The following is a 25,708-nucleotide window of genomic DNA, read 5'->3' as shown; positions in this document are numbered from 1 at the left end:
AGTATGTGCATAGAGCTTCATGCTGAGGGTAACCATTATGGTTCTTATGAAAAGACAATTTCAAGAAATAAATTCATCTCATGCTTTGCAGAGGTAACAAGCCTCATGTCACAAGCACAATAGAGTTCTGTTACACAGTTATCAAAGCCTTACAGGCTTGATAACAAGGCCAAATGGAGCTTCCTTGGCTTTCTAGCTCTGTGTAGTTGAAAATTTGCTGACATCAGGCCAATAAATGTAGTCCATTTATTCATCATGTCCCAGTGTTCATCATCAGTTCATCATGTGCTAGTGTTTAAAAACTGTTTTCTTTTTACCTTGAGACCCAGGTGCTCAGACAAGGAAAAAGGAACTCTGTCTATCTACCTAAGGAGCCACAGGCAGTAACTGGGTTGCTGAAGCTGTTCCCAACTACTCCAATCCACCTGAAGAATATGAGCCGCTGAAATGACCAAACCTCTGCTTATAAAATATTAATGACAGTTTAAAAATAAGCACATTAAGAACAATCTCTTCCTCTTTTTTTAGAAATGACAAATGGATCTGTTAAGTTTCCTTTGTAATAGCTGGAGGCTACCTTCAAGAGACTCATTGGTCACTGTCTTCACAGCTCAATCACTTTTTAATGAATTCCAGAAGCTGGAGAGGCTGCAAAAGTAGGTTCTACATCCCAAACCTGCCTCTGCATTAACTACTGAGCCTCTCCTCCCTGTCTGCACAATAGGTATCTCTAGACTTGTGACAACAAGGGAAGGATAAAAATGCTGGCAACACCAGAGACTGAACCCATGACTTCTACTGCTGAAAGTGTGACTTCCCAGCAGAAACCTGTCCCTGACTCGTTTCCTCTGTAGGTTCAGTTTGTGTGATAAGAATAAAGAGGGAAATAAAAGAGGATTACTTAACCAATTATACACCTAAACTTCGTGGCTAAGAGAAGCATAAAGCATGCGTATTCACTTCACACCACAGCTTGTATAGCATCATAGGGTGTTTAATTACAATAACTCTCTTGGAAAACAAGAGACATTCATAATCCACCACTTCCCTCTATACAGAAAGTAGCTAGATGTAATTCTTGACTTTGAGATCTGCTGTTAGAACTCTCTTTACCTGAGGTACAGCAGTTACAGTTAATTCATATTCCAATCGGACACTTAGCAAACACTTTGGTATGTGCCTTCCCAGATTACGTAGTGATTCCTATCCTGTAACTGCTCCTAACCAGGAGTAAAATACTTTTGAATATTCTATCCTGAAGTGCTTCAGTGGGTAAGACAGGTTTGTGTCTTACCAGAGGGCTCAATTCTGCACAGTAATAACCTGCTGCAAGCCCCAGGCCCACTTTTTGAAGAGTAATAAAGGTAATGAATGTTCAGCAGCTTGTCATCAGCACTCTTGTGGCTGGACACACTGTGCTCAGGCAGGGATAAAGACAGTAAATTGTACTGGGAATTGTACTGGGAACTTAAAGAGCAGCTACTTGAAGTGAAAGCTTAATTCCTATTCTATTGCTCAGAGCTAGGAATTCCTCTCTCTGCCAACTTGGTTAAAAAGTCTCTTACTGGCTTTAGAAATGGAAGCAAGAATGGTCCTGCACCATAGCAATTATCCACTACATTCAATTTAGCACTATTTTAGGGGTGAAAAATGTTAATGAGTATTTTACAGAGAACAAAAAATGTCAAACCAACACTCAAAGAGCCAGTACATAATGGACAACGTCCCCTGAAATGTTTTACAGTCCTTGCCAAAGGACAACTGACAAAAGTCAGTGGAATTTGCCTAGAAGAACCATTCTAGACCCTTATTATGAATCAAATAATTTCTCATTAAACTGAAATGTAAAGCTAAACTGAAATACCATTTAACCCAAATGCTGTTAAAATAAAAGTTACACCAGAACTTCTAAATGTCTATTAGCTGTAGCTCTTTATTTGGAAGAGAAATGGTCATAAAGTAATAGAAAATAAAGTCAGGAACTGATGCAGAAAGGATGACAAGGAAATGTAAAACTTTTCCATAGACATAAAAGAAACAAGAGAAAAACAATTTGGCTTCTGTTTTCTTTTACATGTTGTACCTCCCATATCCTCTGCAGAATGTAAGAAGCAAAGGGTGGCATTCCCGGAGGTCCACCGGCAAATTCCATGAGCATGGTCAGCAATTTGAAGAAAGGATTGGCTGCCTGGAATGCATAAGAAGAAAAACGTCCATTTGATCTATTTCACCCACTAATTTTTGTATAGTCTTTTTAAAATAGCCCGACTGTTTGTATAAAAATAGATTTCTACAAACTTCAGACACGAACATTTATATTAGTTTTAACCCCTTATTATTTAATCTGTAAATAATCCATATATGTTGATATCCACATGTGGCTACAATAGAATTAAGCCACTGGTTATAGCTAGTGCCAGGCAACATGATCATACTAGCTAGGATCAGCCTAGTAGAAGTACATAGGTGCGAGGAAGTAACAGTTCACGTTTTAAGTCACATTATCCTAAACAAAGAAGGGGGATCAAGCTGTACAGTGCTGAAGAATTCACCAATTTATCCTGGTTTTTATATATAGAATTCACCAATTTATCCTGGTTTTTTATATATAGAAGATTTTCCATACTTAGAGGCAATACTATTCTTAGGTATTTGCACAGCATGTAGCATGGATTCTGAATAGTTTATCCTAAAGCAGCACATCATTCTGAGGGTTTACACTGTTTCCCACTGAAATGACTAATGGTTCTACACCAACATGTTGGCTTTACCATGAATTTTCTTGTTTAAGTTTGCTAAGACTCACCCAGCTTTTAACAATGCTTCAAGAAAGTGCTTACTACTGCTGTTACATGTTTTGCACCTCACCAAAAACGTCTCTGGTGCACGTGTGTGTGCAAAGCAAAGAAAGCATAAAAACACAGCATACGTTAGCATGAGGAGGGAAGCAGACTGTCATCCGATAGTGCCCATTCCATCACACAAAGCAAAGCTGTCATGAGAGCGATTTCGTACGTGCCTCTTTTCCAACCATGATCATAACTCCTCTGCTTGACATGCCCTCAATTTTTCCTGATTATTTTTCCTTTTTTGACAGCACTATGTAAGAACTTCCTTGTGTGAGCATAAACTTCTCCGCTCCATATTTTTCATGTGGAATCCATCTGGAACTCTCAGCATTTTTGTTATTACCAGGGCAGGAATTTATTCTGACTGAGAAATATGTTTGCATGCACAGAACTGCAAAGCAGTGCCCCAAAACTTGAACAACCAGACGATAATCATGATTATTGTTACCAATTCTTTTAATTCATATAGCTGGAGAATGCAGAAATACATTATTTGTCTTGGAATAAAACCTTCATCTTAAACTGCGTACCAGATTTAGCAAACTTAATACACAGTGCAGTTAGACTTCATTTAATGTCACAAAAACTTCCATGGATCATCTTCCATGCAAGACTTTTGGGTTAGGGAAGGATTATTTAAGTAATTTAAAACAGAAAGATATTAACATGGATGATTTAATATACAGGTAGTATGTTTACATACCTCAGGAGTCAACTTTGCTATAGATGTGAAAAGCATGGACACAATCTTAAAAACAAAACAAACAAAACTCACTTAGACTTGTGCTTATTGAGTTAAAAGAATAAAAATTACCCCATTGCACTGTATTAGATAAGATTTTCAACAACCAGCTACAGTCTCTGATACTTACATGTTCTGCGAGTCGATTATTGTACCGACACAAGCTGAAAATGAGATTGCAAGTTTGCCTGATGTTGATACCATCACGGATATGTTGAAACAAAAAAGGAAAACCCTGCAACAGACAATGAGATACTAGTATACTGTCTACAGTTATGTACGTACACATGCATCTGTGCTTTTCTATGAGGCTTATACAGTCATGTTTAAAGGAATTACCTTTCCTCCTGTTAATGCTGCCATGTCGTTTTGTGACAGGGTCAAATGCCTAAAACACAAAAAAAACCTTAATCATTTTACTTCAGCAATTGTTAAGTAAAATTAATGAGAAATGCAGGACTGAGTGTTAGTTTATATTCTTCAGTATCATAATACATAAAAGAAAATAAAAGTATTGACATAAAACTGAACAAAGTGACAAATACTGTGTACTTAGACCAAATAAAAGAAAGAGATCCAAATGCGGGCAACTAAATGTGTTCAAGGATTTAGCCTGAGTCTGTTATTTGGTAAATGATAACTAAACATTTATCTTTTAAAGGGTTAAAAATATACGGGGCCCATACAAAAAACTCATTTATACTGTTAAAGAAGTCCTCAAGAAAAAAACCCGCACCAACAAATCCATTTCTTTCTGACCTAACTCAGATTAGAATTTACTCTGGTTTTTCAGAAGCTCTTGCCTTTCTGAGCGAGACTGTTCAACTAGGAGAGCAATCAGGGCGATCATCTTTTCCAGTGCAGCAGGCCTGTATTTTTCTTCTGCTAGAGAAAGTATATCTTCCTCTTCCTCCTCTTCTTCCCCTTCTTCCTCAGAAAGTACCTCAACCTGTGGCTGAAGGGAGAAAAAAGGTAACTTCAGTGTGGACATTTTAAGACTTAATTTCAAAGAGCCTGTATGTGGGTTTTGTCACTTATCCAGAACAACTTAATCAACTTGCATGAATCAAACCAGGTGAATACCTCATCACTTAGTTTTCACATTGAAATACTCAGTTTGCACAAGCTAAACTGTATTTACAAATACAAGAGGTGGGTTGGTTGAAGGCACTACCTTCATATATGCTGGTCTATGTAATAAAAAAGGCAAGGACATTTAGAAGCTTAAGCAGTACAACGGGATTAAGCCATCAATTGTTACTACCATTAATAGCATGGTAAGGGCAACTTTAATTGCTTCTACTTAATAGCTATGCTGTAATAAATAAAAATAGCCAATTCAGTGCTTTTAAAAGAATATTCCCTTAAACTGGAAAAAATGGCATAAGTGGAGCAATTTTAATTTAACAGCTGGAAGATGGTTCAAGAGACACAACACTAATGATAACATACATAAAATAGGAAAGACTGGTTCTTGTTGCACTAGATATTCAAACTTACATTTTCAGGTCCTTTAGTTCCCATGTAGAAATGGACCATCGTGGATATGGCTTGCAGTGAAAGCAAGAACTGGCTCTGAAACAAGCAGATATTGAATTACTCAAAAACACATATGTGCATATACATAACTCATTCCTCAAACTACCAGGCTATACTCACTTCCTCTTCTCCCATTTTGGCAAATTCATAAAGAAAGGCAAAGTATTCTGTGAGATGTTTACTGTGAGGCTTCACACCATGCTCCATGATTGACAAGAGTGTCTTCACAAAGCGTGTCACACAAGAGCGACTGCCGATGTCCTCCACAGGACCATCCATGTCATCCGAGCTGAAAACAAAACTCAAGTTAGGTATTTCACACAATACATGGAGCATAAAATCATCTAGAACCAAGAACACAATAAAATATTCAGAAAAACTTGCAGTTTTCTACTCTGTCCTGTTATCACACGCAGCTCTCACACTTTCTCTTATGCCAAGTATACCCTACATAACATCATGGCTTAATATAAGGCAGCATCCGCCACCCAAATTGTTGAAAGAGTAATAAAATCAGTATTCTGAGTCAAGATTCCAGTCAGGAAAAGAATTCCTAGAAAAACAATGTTAGGGGATCTCCTACTTAAAATCATCCCCTTGACGAAGGGGATCTTACCCATCTATTGGAAGTCAGATCTTATCACTGAGCAAAACAAGTGACAGAGGCTTTTAAAGTAAGGTTTCCAGAGAAAATTAAATATTATTTTTTGCTATGAAAACTGTATCTTCACATCCCGAATTTTGTCCTGGCAGTGTAGTTACTACAAACTCTGCCAGGAGCAGGATTCACAAGCTTAACCCAAGAGATGAAAGAAAAACCACTTTCTTCTTCTCATGATGTATCAAAAAGGAAAAGGATTTCATAATTGGAGACAAAGCGACAGCTTTCTGGATAACCAGCAGAACAAAATAGGATCCAATAGGTTTTTCCTACTTTTTGACAAAACCCGTGATTTAGTTACAAGATACAGGACAAGCCTCTCATCTCCAACCTCTTCTACCAGACTTAGGAATTAAAATTTGCACCTATATGCCTCTGGATCCAATCTACAATTGGATTCTCATGTGTAATCAGTGAGATTTACACTTGCAGCATGTTACTAGCAGTGAAAAGACCATACTGAAAACGTCAGCTAAGGGAACAAATGTTTCAAACAATGTCTCTTTACACACTGGCTTTTGCAACCATAGTAGTATTTTAAATAAACCAGAGCACTTTGGGTACAATAATAAAGAAAACTAAACCAGGACTATTTTTATGAGCCCACTTTGAATAATTCATTAAAAAAAAGCAGTGGTGATAATGTGTGTAATAAGTAGAAGTGCTGAGGTGTTTTGATTTTACCAGTCTTCCATTCCTGGCTGGAGATAGAGATGTGCATGCACTGGCCTCAGTCTCTGTATCACATGAATACACAAACGCTGGAACATCTGCAAAGGGACAAGTAAATGAACTCCACATGTTCACTCTTTTACATACATGTCAATGCTGATTTTCTAAGCAAAGAATATTCCGCTGCTGAGCAGCACTTCCAGCTCTGTGCAATTCGAAGGTAAAGCTGGGATTGGGACACCCACATTCCATTTCTTACTGTACTGACAAGTCGTATTTTAACAGAATAGTCAAACCTGGTGTTTATAAACACATCTGACAGAGGAGTCCTAAAAAGTGCTTTTAATATCGGTGTGTTCTGTACGCTACTGAAACATGACTTAAGACTGCTGCTCCTAAACATTATTGTTTCTTCAATCTCTATTTTCTGGAATGTTTAGATATTTTTGGCAAGTTAGTTTTCATTTTGCCTCTGGCTATAAGACTTTATGTATAAATGTTAAGGAAATTCCTTCCAGTAATTTAGAATCTGTAAAGCATTCATCAGGATTAGAGCTTTGCTTGAGATCTGACATAGAGTTTTCCCATGGAATATATTCCTTTAATGACATGTTGCATACAGGAACTCCGTAGGGTTCTGTATCAAAGTATTACTTTAATAATCAGAAACCCAAGTGAGGTATACTCAGGTGAGAAAGTAACTGCTAGTTAGTTTTTTTTACCTAAACAACTTGCAAAGAAAGTATTAGTGAAACTATTAATAGTACTTGTATTTGTGAATATCAAATGCTATTTATATAGGTTTGGGTTTATTCTCCAATTTGAATTATTTCCAGAAAAGGGTATTAACAAAACTTTGTGCCACACTACTATAAAATTAAATCTACCCACAAAAAGCAAATGCAGAGGTTTAGAACTGAAGCTTTGAGAAGCAGTGTATGTACACGATCTATGCTTTTTGATTTGATGAATGTGTATCTTGACACACTATTGTTGAACTAAGTCAGAAAAAAAGATCCTTTTATATAATGTGTTCAAATTAAAGACATCATGAGGCAGTTGCAGAAACCTTAATTTGCATCTATTGTGTCACTGTGTGACTACGGCACTATATTAATACCAATTTTGTTTCAAATGACAATAATGCTCCCATGGCCAAATATATTCTCTACGTATATGGAAGAATGGAAAAGAATAAGCCAATTACAGGAATTAACAGAAACTTTCAGAATCATTTTATGTGTCATAATAATTGTCTGTTTCTGTTCATTGGTCAAGCAGTCACCTGACTTACAAAGGAACATTCTTTCTTACCTGTCTCACAATCTGATTGGGACACTTTATTAGAATCTGCATTGGCCACCAATCATCATCAGCCATACGATCCAAAAACCACTGCAGAAGATACATACTTTGTTAGTTTTGTTCCAAACTTGTTCTAGTCCAATCTTCTTTTTGCATGATATTAAAGTCTGAAGAGAAATTGATGTAACTATTATTAAGGAATAAGCCAGTTTTAATCCAAGGGAAATGTAAATGTCTTCTGTGCATGAGAAGAAAGGAATAAAGATCAATAGCAGTAAACATTAACATAATGTTATATCCAGTTTCTTCTGTGTTCTGCATGTCATTGTTCAATTATCTGGAAGAACATGCTCATCCTGAAAAGTGATGCCAACAGAATATGAAACAATGCTTACAATGAATCTTGTAGAGTAGGGATAGGCTTAAAAAAGAATGAAGTTCCTGAATTAATCCATTATGCATTTTAACATGGGGAAAGGCCTTACTGCCTCCAGAGACAGTAAAGGTATCAAACTAACAGAGAATGATTCAGAGTTAAGGCTCAGCAAATAACTCAGCTGAGTTTCCCAGGATTTTGTCTTAGTCACAAGGAAAGACAGTTTAAAACCAAGAATCCAAGTTGTTCTTCTTTTTATTGTAATTGTACCAAAGTATTCTTTACTATATTAAATGTCTTCACTTGTTCTAAGCATTTTGAGACCATACCACACAAACAAAACTGTCACCCACATACTGAATGTTCCATAATAATTAAACAATATAGATTCAATTTATAAAAGAATAACTAATTTATTTGTTTTCTACTGAATAAGTTCCGGTGCAGGATAAAGTATGTATTGGGATCCTTGTGCATTTAAGCTATCACAGAAAGTCTATCACAAACTTTCCTTCAGCATCCCAATATTGTTTTTGCTAACACCACAGTGAATTCTTTGGGGTTTCTCAGTCCCTCTCCACTTTGTCCCCGACTCCCCTCAGGCAGAATTTGACAAACTTCATATAAAAACATTTCTCCATTCGTTTTCTCCTCCTTCCAGGAGTTTTAAGTCTTTCTACAAATTGGGTTCAAGGTCCACAGCTTCACTAGCAAGGTGCTGTATTGATCTGTTTTCAGCCAAATCTGACTTCAGCGGCTCTGGCTCCCTTTCTAAGCTTCTTCATTGAACCACAGCCTTTTATCCCACTGCCTTCTCCCCTCAGATCTAATTCTAGGCCCTGCTACTCCTTAAATACTCGTCTGTCTTTCCATTACTCTTGTGTGATTTCATTTAAACACCTCTTAATTACACAAATCAGTACGTACTAATCAATCAAATAAAGAGGTGGTGACACTGTGTCTCTTTTTAACCAGTGTCAAAATAATTTGGGGCTCTGATCTCACCACAGGTTTCTGAAAATAAAAGTCAAGTCATTCCCCAGAATCTGCAGTAATCAGAGAGGACGAATTTCATCTCACAGTGCACAAATATGCCAAATACAGTAGTTCCAAAATAGTCCAGGGATACGAACCTCCAGGAAAGTTAAACAATATATAGAAAGTTGGTTTGTACTTTGCTGAGTTCCTAAGTCACTTACTTCACAAGCTGCCTGACTGTTATTAAACTGTTTTGTTAACAGTTCAATCCACTGAAGCATTGTAGGCTGCAAAAAGAAATACAGAAAAAACTATAACTTAGAATAATAAATTGCTCCTTAATCCTTAAACGTTTCTAAACAGTCAGTTAGAACAACAAATCTTAAGCATACAAATAATAAATGCTTTATGAACTGGTAGAGTAAGTTGTACCTCCACAAAAATCACAGGACATACATTTGAAATCAATGCAAGCTGCACGCAATGTGTAGTAGGTACTCATGTAATTTTACCCAAATGTAATTCTTACTAATCCCAGACCATCTAGAATTAGTAGCATTGTCACCACAGACAAGAAAGTAGTAACATCTGACTGAGAATAAAGGTGGTTCAGATAAAACTCTCCTGTTGTTCATGCGAGTATTTATACATATTTTAATATATATATAAATATGTATTTGATTATAAATCTATAAAACCAGAACCTGCACTTTTACCATGGTGCAGTGCTTATTTTAAATGTGCTAAATAACATGATTTCTACATTAGCTTTGTATCATCTGTGGTACTTAATACACCTCAAAATCAGGCTTTGAAAATGAAAAAGTACAGACATCCTTCCCACTATATTCATGCAGCTACTTAAAGAGAATTCACAAGTAAATGGAATACCTTTTCCTTTGAATGAATAAATGTCTCTAGCACAAAGGAAGTGCTTAACTGAAAAGAAAAAACAATAATATTGCACCATTAATTATAGAAATGCCTGAATTTAAGTGTGAACAAGGTCAAATACAGAATAAGCATGGTATGTTTTTGAAGTACTTACTTTTGCTGTCATCAGGGAAACTGCTTTTGGATCTGGTAGTGTGCTTGGGATGCTACTACACAACTGCCACATGAACCTAGAGTCAGTAATTTTATTTGTTAATGAAAATAAATAATGAAAATCTGCAAGAAGAAAAGAAGCATTAATATTACATTTTAAATTGTAACTTACCCAAAATATGTATGTTCAAAAATGTTCTTGTCTTGAAGGAACTGCATGTTATCATGCCATATCCACTGAAGAAAAAATGCTAACATCAGATACAAGAAAGCAGTTTATTTCACTACATAAGCATGATTTTAAGAATAAATGCTTGCCATGCCTAAAAAAGCAGCTTTTTTTCTTATGAAAAACTATTTCTGGAAATATTTTCTTTATTTTAAAGGATTAGCTCCCAGTTGTGCTATTCATACTATACTGAATATTAGTTTTGCCTGTTCTATGACTGTGAAACAGAGCTCAGAATCATAGAATAGTTTGGGTTGGAAAGGACTTTAAGATCATCTAGTTCCAATCCAACTGCCATGGGGAGGAACACCTAACCCTAGACCATGCTGCTCAAGGCTCTGTCCAACCTGGCCTTGAACACTGCCAGGGATGGAGCATTCACCACTCCTTTGGGCAGCCTGTTCCAGTGCCTCAGCACCCTCACAGTAAATCTCTTCTTTCTGTGATCTCATTTTTACAACTTAATTACTCACATTTTTAGGCTGAAATTTTTGAGATCTGGTCCAACACATTGAAAAAGAACCACAGTTTAAGACCTTATTGTGATGTCTGTGATAGTGTAATAACTTAAACCCCCCAAACCTCTCTAAACACAGTTTCACTAACTGCAATCAGTCAGACCTTCCACCAGCCCAGCTAGATATGGCTGAAGTTCTAACCCAAAGCCTGAGGAGTTCTGTGAACATTTGATAAATTCTTAAAGAGGAATATTTGACTCTCCATCATTAACCAGAAAAGGTTTTTATGCCACATCTCTCTGTTCCTCTGTCCAAAATTATGGTTTTGACCACATCTGTAGTGTTTTTCACATAAAAATAGTTTAACTTTGATAAGACTGAGAAGGATGAAAATCACAATCTGCTTTGCTGGCTAGGGATGAGTCTCTTAGTTAAGAACCTAACATGTCACAGGTGATAAAGCAATACTTCAGAGGGAGCAGGGAAACTGGCTTTTCAGGAGATAAGAAGGGAGAAGAATGTCTTACAAATCCCATATTGGGGATGTATCTAGCACAGAGGGATCCCTAGTGAAACACTCTGCTCCTGTGCTCTACCTTTTCCAATACCTCAGACCACACACAGCTCAAATAGCACCTTTATATAAACAGCCAGGTGCCCTAAAAACAGCCCCATCACTGAGGAGAACAGGGAGGTGTAGCTGTTACTGTTGCCCCTACTCCTTTTCCTAACACATGGGCTACTCTACAGCTATGGGGAGGAAGGGATCCTTTTCTGACTGATGCTTTCACTTTGCATTTCACAACCCACTCAGCAAAAGTGGAAACAAAGAGTTGGAACTACTCTCTTATCTTGTCCCACCTCAAAGCAAGAAGCTGCTGAGGAACTGAAGGATGAAGAGGATGGTGGTTAACGAGAACACTTCCTGTAGTATTGCAACCATTCACAAAATGTTGGTAAATGCTTACAAAAACCAACCAACTGCTCTACCACTGTTTACAAATATGAAGCAGAATGATTCCAGTATCTGAATTAAAAAAAATGCAGGACAGAATGAGAAAATGTTAAAATTTATATTCAGTGGAAATCTGAATTTACTTCCTATCAAACAACATTGTCCTAAGGCAGGCAGCTCAGTGAAGGATTGTCACCTTCATCATATAAACTGTATTCACTTCCCAATGGTTATGAAGATTCCTGTTTTGTGTAGGATTTCCTATGATATTTTAAAATTGATGTTAAAACAAATCAACTTGTACCTCCAGCAATTCTGATGAAACATCAAATTTGTAGTCTTTGCCATTTTCCTCCTCTGGTTCCATCCGCTTATAAAACAGCATGTAAGCACTGTGTGTCTTTAAGAAAAAAACATCTGTATCATTTTTGCTTTGAGAGATAAATCATGAAACTAGAAATATAATCATGTAACAACTGTTTGGAAGAGAAATACCTTTTCAAAGGAGAAGTCCATAAATTTATCAGTAACAGAATCGTAAGTTTTTGTCTGTCAAGAAGAAAGTAAAACCATTCATTACAAGTTTGTTAATGGTCTGGTTATTGACAGTTTGTGATAAATATGCAAGTGAACTACGTCAGGTCATGTGGAGAGAGGCTGCTGACAATTTATTTCTTGTTTAAAGTTGTTTTCATTCTTTTCTTCCCCTATTCTGATTTTTCAAAGTTGCTATGCAATATTGTGATCTGTATCACCTGCAATTTCCTGTCTCACCCATCTCATTGACACCTCTTCCTTTCAGGCACCTGGAGGTATTTTATCCATTTGACAGATAAAATATTTTATTGTTTTATTGTCTTTATCAGACAAGAGGAGTTTTCTTATGCACAGGACTGTTCTAGTAAGATACTGCATTATTCATGATGTGTTTTATGCAGTGATATATAACCATAAAGCATGATCAACTCAAGCATAACCTGAGAACATTTAAGTGTCACTCAACAGTTATCTGTATTAATACTGTACAAAAATATTCAGACTGATGTCATAGGGCAGTAGGCTGACCCAAAAGACAAATCTGAGTGTGTAATAAAAAACCTTGCCCTGATGAAAGCAAGCAAACATCAACTTAAGAAACTTTATCTCCTTATATTAAAGCAAAACTATTTAAGCTTGTAAATCCTTTAGATCTGTTAGCTTGAAAACCACTCATGAACATCAGAGCTCAAACTTTCCCACTGAACCACAGCATAAGCTGTTCACAGATCTGACAAGTTTTTAGTTCAGGTCTGTCACCAATGAAAAAGGATCTAACCACAAGAGATTCACAGACCAGAATCTGGAAATTACTGACACAAGGCATAGACAAAGATCAAAAAGCCTTGTTTTTCCAGAAGAGGCATAAGCTTGAAGTAATTACTCCTTCAGTCAATGGTCTGAGCAAAGCAGCCATCCAAGCAAAGGATTCCTAAATTAGTTATATACTCACTTTTCAGTAAGTAGATACATAATATGGTGATAAAATCAGATACAGTGAAGAAATACCTCTACTTTGGAGAGATTCCCCTAGTTAATTTTTATTCATTAGCAATACCTACGCTGTACTTCTGATACCTGTCTTTCAAAACCACATACAAATGCTTGTAGTCATATTCACAAATTAAATATGATAGTTGGTACAGGAGCAATTAAAACTCTTCTCCTTTATTGCCCTAACTACACTTGTTGCTCTACACTCTTTTACTACAGCAAGTGTAGAAAAACTAGAAAGCTGCATCACCAGTTGCAAGCAGCCTCTTTGTCAAGTCTTTCAGCCCCCAAAGGAGAGGGAGAACCTTGAAGGGATCAATGGTGGAAGAGCAGCCATCTACTACATGAACATAGGATAAAGCATCACCTGCACAATGCACAACAAAGGTGTCAAAGGTTCAATAAAACCCAGCTAATACTTCTAGCTGTTTCATATACATTCATAATAGATGGCAAACCAAAGGTGAGTGCTATAGAATTCTTCACGCAAGTATTGAGAACAGTTACTGTAATGGCTGAAGATGACAAAAATAAGAGTCAGAACTTACTGTCATTTCTCCACCAAAACATTCTGAAGCAAGCTGGGCAGAATCAAAAGGTTTCACTTCGGCATCATTGAAAAGATACCTGTAAAACAGAAAGCTTTTGAAACAACTGCTGTTTGCCTCCAAGGGCAAATAAAGCATAACAAGTACTTAAAACAATTCTTCAGGTTTAAGTATTCCTATTAACTTCTACTGTCTTGTTTGAATCACAGCAAACTAAACTAAGTGATCCCAAAAGGGACTTCCTTTCAGCAAGAGCGAGAAGTCAGCATTCAACAGTTCTTGTTTTTTCTTATCAAGAGACACGTTATTTCCTTCCTTTTTCCAGCCTGACTTTCATACAGACGGTTTTAATGCAGTCAAGAAGATTTGCCTTTTCTTTTTCAATCTGAGCGTCATGGAAATCAAAATTAAATAGAGAATCATTCCATAGAACAGTAGAACTCAAAGTGGAAGGAGGCAGAAAAGATGGCACACTTTTGCCTGCTGCAGCAGGGACTGGGTCACAAGTTGGAACTGTTAAAAAATGCTCCAGCTAGCTATTCTGGGGAATGGGAATAGAGGAAATACTGTCTCTTATGCCAGGGCCTAAGATGAGAATCTGAGATATGACACCCAGAAATGCCAGGCAGAGTTCCCCGCTTTATGTCACCTAGCAAGACCCTCCTCCTTTCCACACACGTATCTCATCGAGAATCTGAGATATGACACCCAGAAATGCCAGGCAGAGTTCCCCGCTTTATGTCACCTAGCAAGACCCTCCCCTCCTTTCCACGCACATATCTCATCCCTTTCCAAGGTTACTTCTCCCAACTTTTTCTTCCTCTTCACAACCATGATATGCCCAATGTATGTAGAATTTTCCAAATCAGAAGTGGGATGTCACAGTTATTTATTCATCTATCACTGATGTGTAAGATCCTGTCTCTTTTTTTAATCTTTGAAAAGAAGGGATAGAAAACAAACGCTGTCGAGCATTTCAGTATGTCACTGAATTGCACCTAGGAGGAGCTGGCAGTAGGAGATCACCAGCTAGATAAACTTGAAAATCAAATGTGAAAACAATTCCATATATAAAAAGCACAGTAAGAACAGATTTAGGTAACTTGGCTACTGCAGCAGCATTTCTAAACTCACTGCATCCTGTGAGGCAAAGTGAAGAAAAATTCAAGCTGTTGTTTCACTGAAACGGACAAAATTGAAAGGACTGAGTTCCACAACCATAAATGTAGCTGTATGCTCGTCAACGGCAACAACCAGATTTTCTGGAGGACAATCTATTAAATCTTACTGTTCATTTTTGACTGAAATAGATTTACAGTCATTGATAGCCCTGCCAAGAAACAAGCATTGGCTGTAACGTGAGACCAGTGAGGCATTCTCCTGCTACTCCTGTGTCCAAGGCACCCCACAACTGTTACAGCCACAGCACACAAATCTGTATGTTAATGAATTAACATACTTACACCCATCAAATCCCAACTTCTTGTGCTTTTGAGAGGAACCTACAGCACATCTCCTATACAACTGTGTCTGACAAATAATATTAGTTATTTTAAAATAAGAAATTATAAGATGTTGTTTGGCATAACTCACCATTTGTTGTTTTTGTAAGCATGGGGATTGACTATATCTCTGATAAAACTGTAGTAATGCCCACCGTCTGCTGTTCCTGTGTGAACTGTTACACCTATCAGATCGTATTCATAACTTTCAGTTTCTTTCAGATATCCACCATCTTCCTTGAAACCTGAAATAATTTAATGCAATCTTTAATGCTATTTCCTAAACCTGAACTCCAACATGAGTATGTCTTACATACGCATTTCCTACAGTTGCACTTCTTTTCAGCACAGCACCATGATGACAGTCAAAAACTCCATACCCAGAACAAGGAGCACAGACCCCAAGCCCTGTGAAACAGTTACAGCAGAATATCACTACTGAAGAGATGAGGACTAAGTTACTCCAACTTAGCACATCTTATTTACGATGGCAGTTAGTCAGCCATTTGCTGAAGTCAAGTGTTCCTCTGCAAAATCAAAATAAGCCAGCAACAAACTGTAGGTAACTAGTTGTAATTTCTCTCATACTTTAGAAACAAATGTAAGAATAATTCAAAAATAACTGGCCAGTTTTCTCATACTAAATAGAATGTGAAACAAACAGGTTGATTAAAACTGTCTTTGGTTTTATTTGTTTAAAATGGCTTGCTTATGTTATACATACAGGAAGTGGTACAGCTGAAAGAGGCAAAGCTTGCTGAATTCATCTTACGAAGCATACCTTCTTTTCTGTCATTTTTTCCCATGAGGAAATCTTCAGTGTAGGGTGTCATATCCAAACGTAAGGGGAATGAAAAATGTGTATTGACTTTCTCCTTCATCATGGTTACCATATTAAATGTGTATCTCATTGTGTTGAAGCTTAAGATCCGAGGTAGTTTCTTAAAACATGCCCTGAAGGATTAGAAATAATCATGATTTGCAGAAGCTTAGCAGGTTCAACTGTATTTTCACAAAGATTTTAAACACATTTATTTCAAACATAAAATTGGAGTTGCTAAGTCACATGAATATAAAATTCAGCTATCAGAATGCCCTGGAGCAGGGCAGCAGGGAGGTCACATTCAGCCTCCTGAACAATTCTATCTAGCCTAACATCATGTCTTGGAAGAAACATCAAACTTATTCATGGCATGAATGACAGTTTTGTAAACTGACACCATAAAATGAGTCATGAACGTATTTAACAATGCAAATCCCCTCATTAGATGGAGTTACTCTCCTGTAACTGATGAGTTTCAATGCAGAACATACTGTGTATTAAATCTCATAAACGTCCCAATACTGATTTTAAAGTAGGTTTCTCTTTCACCCATGTTGCTTTAACAGCTACAAAAACAAGGACTGGGTTTTTCATGTCTAAACCAGAAACTTGTCAGTTGCAATATAAAGCCAATATACATTTTTTTATTCAGCTTTCTCTTTATTAGCAGACTTCTTAAAATACGGAAACATTTTGGCTGCGTGGAGACCTCAGAGCAGCCTTCAAGTATCTGAAGGGGTCTACAAGGATGCTGGAGAGGGGCTCTTCATCAGGGACTGTAGTGATGGGACAAGGGGTAACGGGTTCAAACTTAAACAGGAGAAATTTAGGTTGGATATAAGGAAAAGCTCTTCCCTGTGAGGGTGCTGAGGCACTGGCACAGGGTGCCCAGAGAAGCTGTGGCTGCCCCATCCCTGGCAGTGTTCAAGGCCAGGTTGGACACAGGGGCTTGGAGCAACCTGCTCTAGTGGAAGGTGTCCCTGCCCATGGCAGGGGTTAGTACTGGATGATCTGAAGGTCCTTTTCAAGTTACCTTACAATTCTTTGTTTTGCCAATTTGATTTCTTAGTTATGTGCTCACTTGCAAAGGGACCACATCCTCACAGGCATACACAGCAGCACACAATGAATACTCTCATTCCAATGGTAAGTTCAATAATTTACTAAAAAGACACATCAGGAATGTTTACTTCTTCTCAATCATACCTTTTTTCTGCCCGCACTTTCTTCCCACAATGTGAACATGTATACATGTTGTCACCTTCCAAGGTATCTTTAATAGTTACTTCATCAAGAGATTCCTAATATAATAAACAAACAAAGAAGGAGCTTACATTTTTCTTAGATATTTATATCTTGCGTTTGCATGGCCTGCTTTACAAACCCCTCTCTTTCAACCTGACAGTAAATTTAACATTGCCATTAAGTTATGAAAGTAAAGGTGGCCAAAGGCACCAAAAAGTCTGCAAGAAGTACATGTACCTGAATTAAGAGAAGAGTTTGGCAGGAAAACCAGTTCCTAACCCAAACACAAAATTCAGGAACCAATTCAGAAAAATGGCACTCAATATTCCAAGCTGTCCCAAAGAATTCAAGTGCTTAAAATTCAAATTCCAAGTGTGGGGATTAATACTTAACACCTAAAATTATGCTGGTTTAAGTTTTAGATTAACTTAGTAAGTACATGTATATAGAAAACCTTTCGGTATTTACAACTCTCTTATATAAAAATGGCCATGGTATTTTAAAGCACAGAAGCAAGTGGTGATTACTGACTGTAACACAATCTTTACTCAACTTCAAATGGCACCAGCTGATAGCATGTTGCATCGAAAATATGAAACAATTCAATCAAATCACCTAGTAATATAAACCTGAAAATATACCAAAATTAGATACAGAAAGCACCAACACGTTCAACAGTGTATGCTACAGTCTTTTATACTCGACTGCACCCAGTTATAATTGTGATCTATGCTACACATCTCAGCCTGGTGGTACTTACATAAATATTCTTCATATCTGCCACCTGGCATCTTACTGTATAGAACTCCTCAGCAGTCTGACTTACATGCTCACAGTCCTGAATCACAGCAATGAAAGAGGAAAGCAGTGAAATAACTGTTTTAAGAAGTTGAAAAACCCCAAGTCTTTAAAAGATGAGGGACGAATACTTACCAAAGAAACAACATTGTTCGTGATAACACCTCCAAACAAACTTTTCACTGTATTTTTCTGTGAATGAATTAATAAATTCTGTCAAGGAAATTTGAGCAAATCTGTAAGTTTTCAAGCTCCCTTTTGCTCCCTCTTAATAACTCACCAGCTCTGGAGACATTTCTTCTATTTTTGTTATTAGGTCAGTGAAGAATTCCGTCATATCTTTCTGCTCTCCAGTGTTCAGTGGCTGCTTATCCATGGTGTAGGTTTTACAGAAAGGCCTTGGATTGTATGCCTTACACTCACTTTCCTTGAGATAAAGAATAGCAAGCAAAGCTAATCAACAGCAATCCTTATATTTTAAGTTACACAGATACACCAAACATCCACATCACACAAATGTCTACTTAAAAAGAGACATACTTTTACATACAATATCTCCATATGTGTGTTAGGCAACACAGTTGTTTGAGTTTTTAAACGCTTCTGATGAAATGTAAAGCCATTTTTAACAGATTATCATTATTATGATATTCATTAATAAAATATTATTAAGTAATATTTAATAAATGCTTAATAAAATGACTCAGTAAAAGAACTTGGCTGAAGACTTCACACATCCATTTTCTTCATAGCTGTTCAGATACAAAACACAGCATGAAAGACATCAGCCTGTGTTTATGTATTTCTGGACATTACTGACTTAAATCTTGACAAGTGCTTCATTCTCATTCAGACTGCTCTATAAACTTATCACCTACTTCTTAACTGCATGTGTCTAGTCAGAGGAAAGAATTTGCCATATAAAGCAGTTCTTTAGAATACATCCCCTATTCCGCTGCCTTTCACACTGGGAGTGCAGAGCTTATTTGCAGCAGAAGGAACTTTGTTCTTGTAAATAACAACACAAATAACTGGCAAGACAGTGCTTCCTGTAAAAATTACCTTTTTTGGAATCAAGTCTTTCTCCAACATTTTAATTAATGGTAAATCGTCATAAGATTTTATGTTCCTATATTATTTTATGCTTATATAAGTACATGGATTTGTTTTATGATTCATGGCAGGCACTACATGCCTAAATTCCTTTCCTCTATTTTGTCTTCAAAGTGGTTGTGAATTTCTTTCACAAAAGCTGTGCCAAGAACAAAACCACTCAGCTCTCCTCAGGTTTTTCATGATTTCAGGAACGTTTCACTGTTTTAACCACAGTGAACACCTGGGACCTGCCTCCATTTTGCTTGGTTCTGGAATTTCAAATATTGTAGTTGCTTTTTAATGCTTTATTTCAAGAAATTAACCTTTAAAATATTGGAGCAAGGAAAATGCAATGAATAAAACAATATAGTTTGTTTTATCACCAGGGAAACTGGGGCAAACAAGTTGTTTCACGATTAAACAAAGAATCGGGCTCAGAACCCTTTACATCAAGGTCCATGTGAAACAAGATGAATGTCAATGGTGTTGGACAGTCCCTCATGGCAGAGTGTTTAGTAAAAAGAACAAGTAATTTACTGGGATCTTGGCATGGTGCTCACACATGGAACCAAAACATGCTAACGGGACAGCCAGTTGGTGTTTGGTGGTGGTGGAACAATGCTGCTGGGGTCCTTCCAGTGGTTATCTTCAGTTAGACCTGGTGAGGCTCCTTGAAGCACCATTTTGCTGAATTCTTATAATCCAGTTGGGAGCCCTCTGTGACCTCCCCAGCATCTGTGTAATTCATTACTATTTACTCACCTTATTATGTACAAAGTACCTCTAAAATATCTGAAATCCCTACAGAAGACTGATGCAGTTGTTTCTGCTGGAACAGTTTCCATTGACTATTTGCAAAGTCAGTTTGGAGATTGGATTAGACACAGCAGTGTAATAGTAGAACTGTCACAAATTCTTACCTGGAGGGCTCCCGTAACAACCAAATCCTTCATTAGGAAGGCACAGTCAATTACCCAGTTTCAAACTGGTATGTTGTCTAAATCCGCCCTGTAACTGCATCCAAGGAGATGCCTGGCCAAGGAGCTCCTGGGCCCTCCCAGGTTTAGCAAGATAAGTGCACAGGGTGTCCACACAGGGCACAGCTCAGCCACAACATGTAACTAAGAAGCAGACTTGATTTTGAGACTTGTAACTCACTTGTAACTGCAGTCCCATAGCTATGGTAACATCCTGTGCTCACCCTGTGCTGGGGCTGAAAGGTTTAAATGAATGAAGGCTGTTTGGACTGTGGTACCTGATCCTGACATTCCCATACATTCACTTCGCAAATATTGAAGAACACATTAGACAATCACTAATGTCTGAGAGTTGGTTCCTGCTCATTACAAGTTGGGCCCAATACTATAGCCCATCTTAGACTAGGATTACATTGTCTCTTCGTGAAAACTATTACGTTTGCTGAACTGATTTGCTGAGTAACAACTTTCAAGTGGGTAAAAAGTATTTCAGTTAAGACACTCATTTACAGAACTTGGACAGAACGGACTTAAGATGCCAACATACAGAATAGTAACTGTATTTTTCTTGCCCTCTCCCCTCCTACCACCTTCCCCCCCCCCCCCAAATAGGGTACTTTATAAAATATCCTCTATTTGCACCTACCATTAAGTATGTAAACATTTTCTGGAGTTCTAGTAGAGTGGTCTTATGTTTCATATCTTCTGAATACTAAAAGGAATTCATAAAAGAAGATTTTATCTTTTGGCTTATAACTTTACCCAAACAGCCCTTAAACAGATGAAATAACCATCTTTTTAAATAAAACCCCAACCACTTTATTATGGATAATTAAGGAAAATGCTTGTGTACACGAACACAGAGTGCACTGTTTTACACTTGTATATGAAGCACCACCTACTCAATTTTATGGCATGTCAACATTAAACCTAAGTCAAATAATAACTCTATTTTCCAAAAACTTCCTGCAGCTGGGAGCTTTTGTGAAGGTATTACAAAGACTGCAGTAATTTTGGAGTAATTTTTATCAATTCATTTATGTGGGAGTTCTGATCAACCCACTGTATAATGCATTTCACATACACAGCAGCAGCTTTACTGAATTTTTTAGTTTCTTTATAAATGGCTGACTCTAAATGAAGTGAATACTACCACTAACAGAATGATAACAAAAAGTGATGAGGTCACGGCAATGAGGGTGCTTCACACATTTTATGTGCCCTGCTTCCTATTTTACAATAAGTAATATTATATTTCATAAATGTATGATCATTTACAGGACTTCCTGTACTTCTGGTAGCATGAGATACATGTCTTCCAGTGTCCGAAGGGGGCTACACGGATGCTGGAGAGGGACTCTTCATCAGGGACTGTAGTGATAGGACAAGGGGTGATGGGTTCAAACTGAAACAGGGGAAGTTCAGGTTAGATCTAAGGCAGAAGTTCTTTACTGTGAGGGTGCTGAGGCACTAGAACAGGCTGCCCAAAGAAGTGGTAAATGCTTCATCCCTGGCAGTGTTCAAGGCCAGGTTGGACAGAGCCTTGGGTGAAATGATCTAATGTGAAGTGTCCCTGCCCATGGCAGGGGGGTGGGACTGGATCATCTTAAGGTCCTTTCCCACCCTAACTGTTCTATGATTCTATGCTGTGGGCCTTTACAAACATTTGATGAGAATGACATTTATCCTAACAAAATGACAAATTAGGAGTTAAGGAACAGCTAAACCAAACATGAACAAATCTAGGTGATAGCAAGACAATTATGCTTTTGAGAATATGTATTATCACAATGCACCTTAAGGTCCTACCGCATTACGAATACACTAAAAAGACAACTCTTCACTTTAGATGTCAGCAAAAGAATCCAACTGAACTAAAAGCAAACTAAATCCTGAAGAAATATTCTTTATCAAGTAGTAAGTCTTAAAAGTAAGTTTATACTTTATCAGCATTTGCACTGAGTCTAAGTTTAAACTTCTATCAGAAGCATACCTTTGCAGTAAATATTGCTTGTCTGGCCTCTGGTATCATGTACAGTTGCTGAATGGTGGATGCCAAGTAACACGTTGCTCCAAGATTAGTTAGACCCACAAACCTGCATTCAGCACGAACATCATCGTGTGGCCAATAATCCCACTTGTAAGGTGCATGGGAAGCTGTAGAAAATATGAATCACAGGTGCAGAAAAGAAATAAATTCACAATACAATCTAAAAAAGCACCAATACAATTACATACAATTAAAAGCCTTACGTTTACGTTAATAAAATGCATCCTGTTTCTGCAGTCTTACATTTACAGACATGAGCCAGACTGTTCCTGATGCACTGTAAGTACATCAGGAAAATCACTTAATACAGCAGCAAGCCTTTCTAGGTGCCACACTACTTTGGGCTGCAAGTGATTTGCTGTGTCGTCCAAAGCATTGCTCATGACGAGTATCATCTCTCACGCTTGTTCTGGTGGTAGTATTACACATAGTAATGGTCTTCCAACCTCTCCCTTTAAACTGAAGCTTTGTAAAACCACAACATAACATTTTCATTATCAAGAGCATCCATAAATTCTAAACATAATAAACATATGAAATTTGTTCTTATAATTTGCTTTTCAAGGCCAGATTAAACAAAGCCTTGGGTGACATGGTCTAGTGGGAGGTGTCCCTGCTCATGGCAGATGTTAAGGTCCTTTCCAACCCAAACCATTCTATTATTCCATACAAGCCAACCATAGCTCACTTAATACTGCCTAAACCACTGAGAACATAGTTTTAACTCATCACACACCACACTTAGGAGCTCCCAAATGTACACCAGTCATTCCTCCAGCACAAAAATTACTCACTTTCTACTATCCAGAGACAAACTTCACGTAACAAAGCACACATTCAGTATCAGAGATAACCACACACGAAGTGAGACCTCCCTTTTCAGAAGAGAAGCTGGTTTCAGAATGACATATTCTATAAAGGATGCCAGACTAGCAAAAGATCTTTCGACCAGTATAGAAGACGGATAGAGGCTTATCAGAGGTAAGACACAAAAGTGCAGTGAAATAAAGTGGGTAGCTATACACAAGCTTGAGTAAACTTGGGAACAGTTTTTATAGGAAGAGAAGGAAATGTTTTTTACTGCGCTACAAAGCCATATAAACCAAAGGAATGTGTAATCTACGAGAAAAATAGGGGTGAGCAAGAAGGCAATTGCCTAGAGAATCATTTTCTTTCCCTGCAAGTTTTCCATTCCTCTGTGTTTCATACCAGATGTAGCAATCTGTTTCTTACAGTGTGGCACTAGACAGTCTTCTTAATAAGCCTTGTTCTGATATGGCTGCCAAGAAATCGGAAGAATGGGAAAGTTCTCCTCATCTGACAGTCAAGAAGATGGCAACCAGACTAGACAAACCATTTGTAAGTGATTAGTAGTGCTTCTAGACACTGACAAGCTTCTCTTTCTAGCATCCCACGCAGGAGAATGGAATGGGCAATTACTCTTTTGAGCTGCAGAGGCAACTAGATGACACAAGCACTGAATTAGAGAGGAACTAATCCAGTATCCAAAGAAATTCTGCAGCTTATTTTCCTTGGTATGCAAGAAGTTTGACACAAAAACTTACATCTAGCTTTGCTGTTCCTACCCAAAGATACCATTCTCCAAAAAGGCAGCGTCCCTACAAGTAATTCACCTCTTCTATTGAAGTGTATGTTCAGATACACAGAGAAAAAGGCAAAAAAAGTAGCCTGGATTCATTCTGCAATCCACAAAAGCCACATGGGTTCAAGATTTGCATTTTAAATCCTTAATTATTTTGTCAGAGATTAAAGGCTTATTAAGGATTCCTCTCAATTCATACTACCAGCTATAAATTCAGGAAACTATTTGGCATCCTCTGAACAGATCCTCACATCTTCAGAGACCAGAGCCACAAGATGTTCTGTTGCACAACAAATAAGTGTTGTAATCTTCATTTTGGCATTGGCATCAAAACAACTATTAGCCCTGCAGCTTCAAGTAGGGAAGGAAAACATTTTAATTCTTTTATTTCAACAAATCTCAGTAGGGTGACCTCATGTTACCTGGTTACATTGGGCTGATCAGCCAGTTGAAAGAAACCTCTCCTCCACATTTAACCTCCTAGAAAAGTAATTAGCATGGCAGAACACCACAAAATGCCCTCCTTTAACTGAAACCTTTACATTGCAACATCTTAATTCAGTCTTTCTGATGTAAGGACTAAGCATCTATCATGCTGCTTATAGTTCATCAAGCTGTAATTACAAAAAAACCCCAGATTACTACTTTATACTTCATGAGAACAGGCAGGAGCATCTTCCTCCCTCAGTCTGACAAAGGGCTTTCAGAAATTTGACAAGGAATGTATCAGGAAGATCCTGTTTTCTCCACCCTGGGATTTTTAAGTGACTTGTCTTCATTTTCATAATGAAAGCTTTCCTTCTTCCATATAGATCTTAACCAGAAAGGTAAATTTGAGCCTATCTATCTTCTTTATTCCTCACTGTCGTAACAGAGATCAGCTGTTTCTCAGGAAAAGATACAGGGAAACCTGTAACCAAACTTATAATATTCACATTCTGTTTTAAGCAAAATAAACTCATTTTCTTCCTCTCTGAATGACTGTATATGTCTCTCTACTCCACCTTCTCATCATGCTTCTGCTCCAAATGTAACACCAGACACTATCTTAAACTTCCAGGAAGCAAAGCAGCTGGTCTTGTTTCCCTCCTTTGAACTGAATGCTTTTATTAGTCTTGGTCTTTGAAGAAAGCAAAACTCCAAAACGCTGCAATTTTATGAGCAACAACAGAGGGTATCTAAATCCCCTCTTTAGGAAGATCAGAGTCTGCATTAATTGTTAGCCCTGTTGAGAAAAGGAGGAAAAAAGTCCACTGACTCAGCTACTTAGCAGTTCATTTCCTACAGTATCATGTACTGAAGCTCTTCAGTGAAAACCAGGTATCTGTGAAGTAGAAAAGAGCACCCACGTCATTCTCTTCTTCCACTCATCAGTGAAGGGAGCTCGATTAGTGGAAAGAAGAAAAAATACTGCTGACACTTTACTACAACTATTTTACATTATTCATACTACTGTAAGTCTGAACAACAGTGTACAGTCGTACATTTTAATATGACTGCCAGAATAGAGTCTTAGTAACAGTATTTTTAATTAGAGCCCTATTTTTCTTTTTATTATCTTTTTCTGTCCCAAGGAAAACAGAGTAGAGAGCCTTTAATAAGATGTTTTCCTTTTGAAAACTTCACTTTATTTTGCTGCATTGAATTAAAGCCATCTCGTAAGAGCATCCTGACTTCAATCAGTAAGGACGAAAACATGGTAGAACAGCAGAGACAGCAACTGATG

At 37.5% G+C, this 25,708-nt stretch overlaps 1 protein-coding gene across 1 annotated transcript in view; it reads right to left on the bottom strand.

Moving 5' to 3' along the window:
* USP34 (ubiquitin specific peptidase 34) overlaps positions 1 to 25,708 on the bottom strand; it is a gene marked incomplete at its 5' end in the record, with an annotated part of 113,733 nt that overhangs the window by 17,654 nt on the left and 70,371 nt on the right. Inside the window, 24 exons of the mRNA XM_010018858.1 lie at positions 2,084 to 2,188; positions 3,553 to 3,597; positions 3,722 to 3,826; positions 3,931 to 3,979; positions 4,395 to 4,546; positions 5,092 to 5,166; positions 5,251 to 5,419; positions 6,476 to 6,561; positions 7,778 to 7,858; positions 9,344 to 9,409; positions 10,014 to 10,061; positions 10,171 to 10,246; positions 10,342 to 10,406; positions 12,116 to 12,211; positions 12,307 to 12,360; positions 13,890 to 13,968; positions 15,483 to 15,636; positions 16,173 to 16,345; positions 17,421 to 17,515; positions 18,220 to 18,297; positions 18,393 to 18,449; positions 18,538 to 18,684; positions 20,976 to 21,041; positions 22,323 to 22,486. Coding sequence (XP_010017160.1) covers positions 2,084 to 2,188; positions 3,553 to 3,597; positions 3,722 to 3,826; positions 3,931 to 3,979; positions 4,395 to 4,546; positions 5,092 to 5,166; positions 5,251 to 5,419; positions 6,476 to 6,561; positions 7,778 to 7,858; positions 9,344 to 9,409; positions 10,014 to 10,061; positions 10,171 to 10,246; positions 10,342 to 10,406; positions 12,116 to 12,211; positions 12,307 to 12,360; positions 13,890 to 13,968; positions 15,483 to 15,636; positions 16,173 to 16,345; positions 17,421 to 17,515; positions 18,220 to 18,297; positions 18,393 to 18,449; positions 18,538 to 18,684; positions 20,976 to 21,041; positions 22,323 to 22,486 — 2,285 coding nt within the window. The remainder of the gene's footprint in view (positions 1 to 2,083; positions 2,189 to 3,552; positions 3,598 to 3,721; positions 3,827 to 3,930; positions 3,980 to 4,394; positions 4,547 to 5,091; positions 5,167 to 5,250; positions 5,420 to 6,475; positions 6,562 to 7,777; positions 7,859 to 9,343; positions 9,410 to 10,013; positions 10,062 to 10,170; positions 10,247 to 10,341; positions 10,407 to 12,115; positions 12,212 to 12,306; positions 12,361 to 13,889; positions 13,969 to 15,482; positions 15,637 to 16,172; positions 16,346 to 17,420; positions 17,516 to 18,219; positions 18,298 to 18,392; positions 18,450 to 18,537; positions 18,685 to 20,975; positions 21,042 to 22,322; positions 22,487 to 25,708) is intronic.

The sequence above is a fragment of the Nestor notabilis genome, unplaced genomic scaffold (assembly GCF_000696875.1).
Source record: "Nestor notabilis isolate BGI_N333 unplaced genomic scaffold, ASM69687v1 scaffold297, whole genome shotgun sequence".
Lineage (NCBI taxonomy): Eukaryota > Metazoa > Chordata > Aves > Psittaciformes > Psittacidae > Nestor > Nestor notabilis.
Note: the sequence above shows the minus strand (reverse complement) of the source record. Positions and strands in the feature narration are given on the sequence as shown.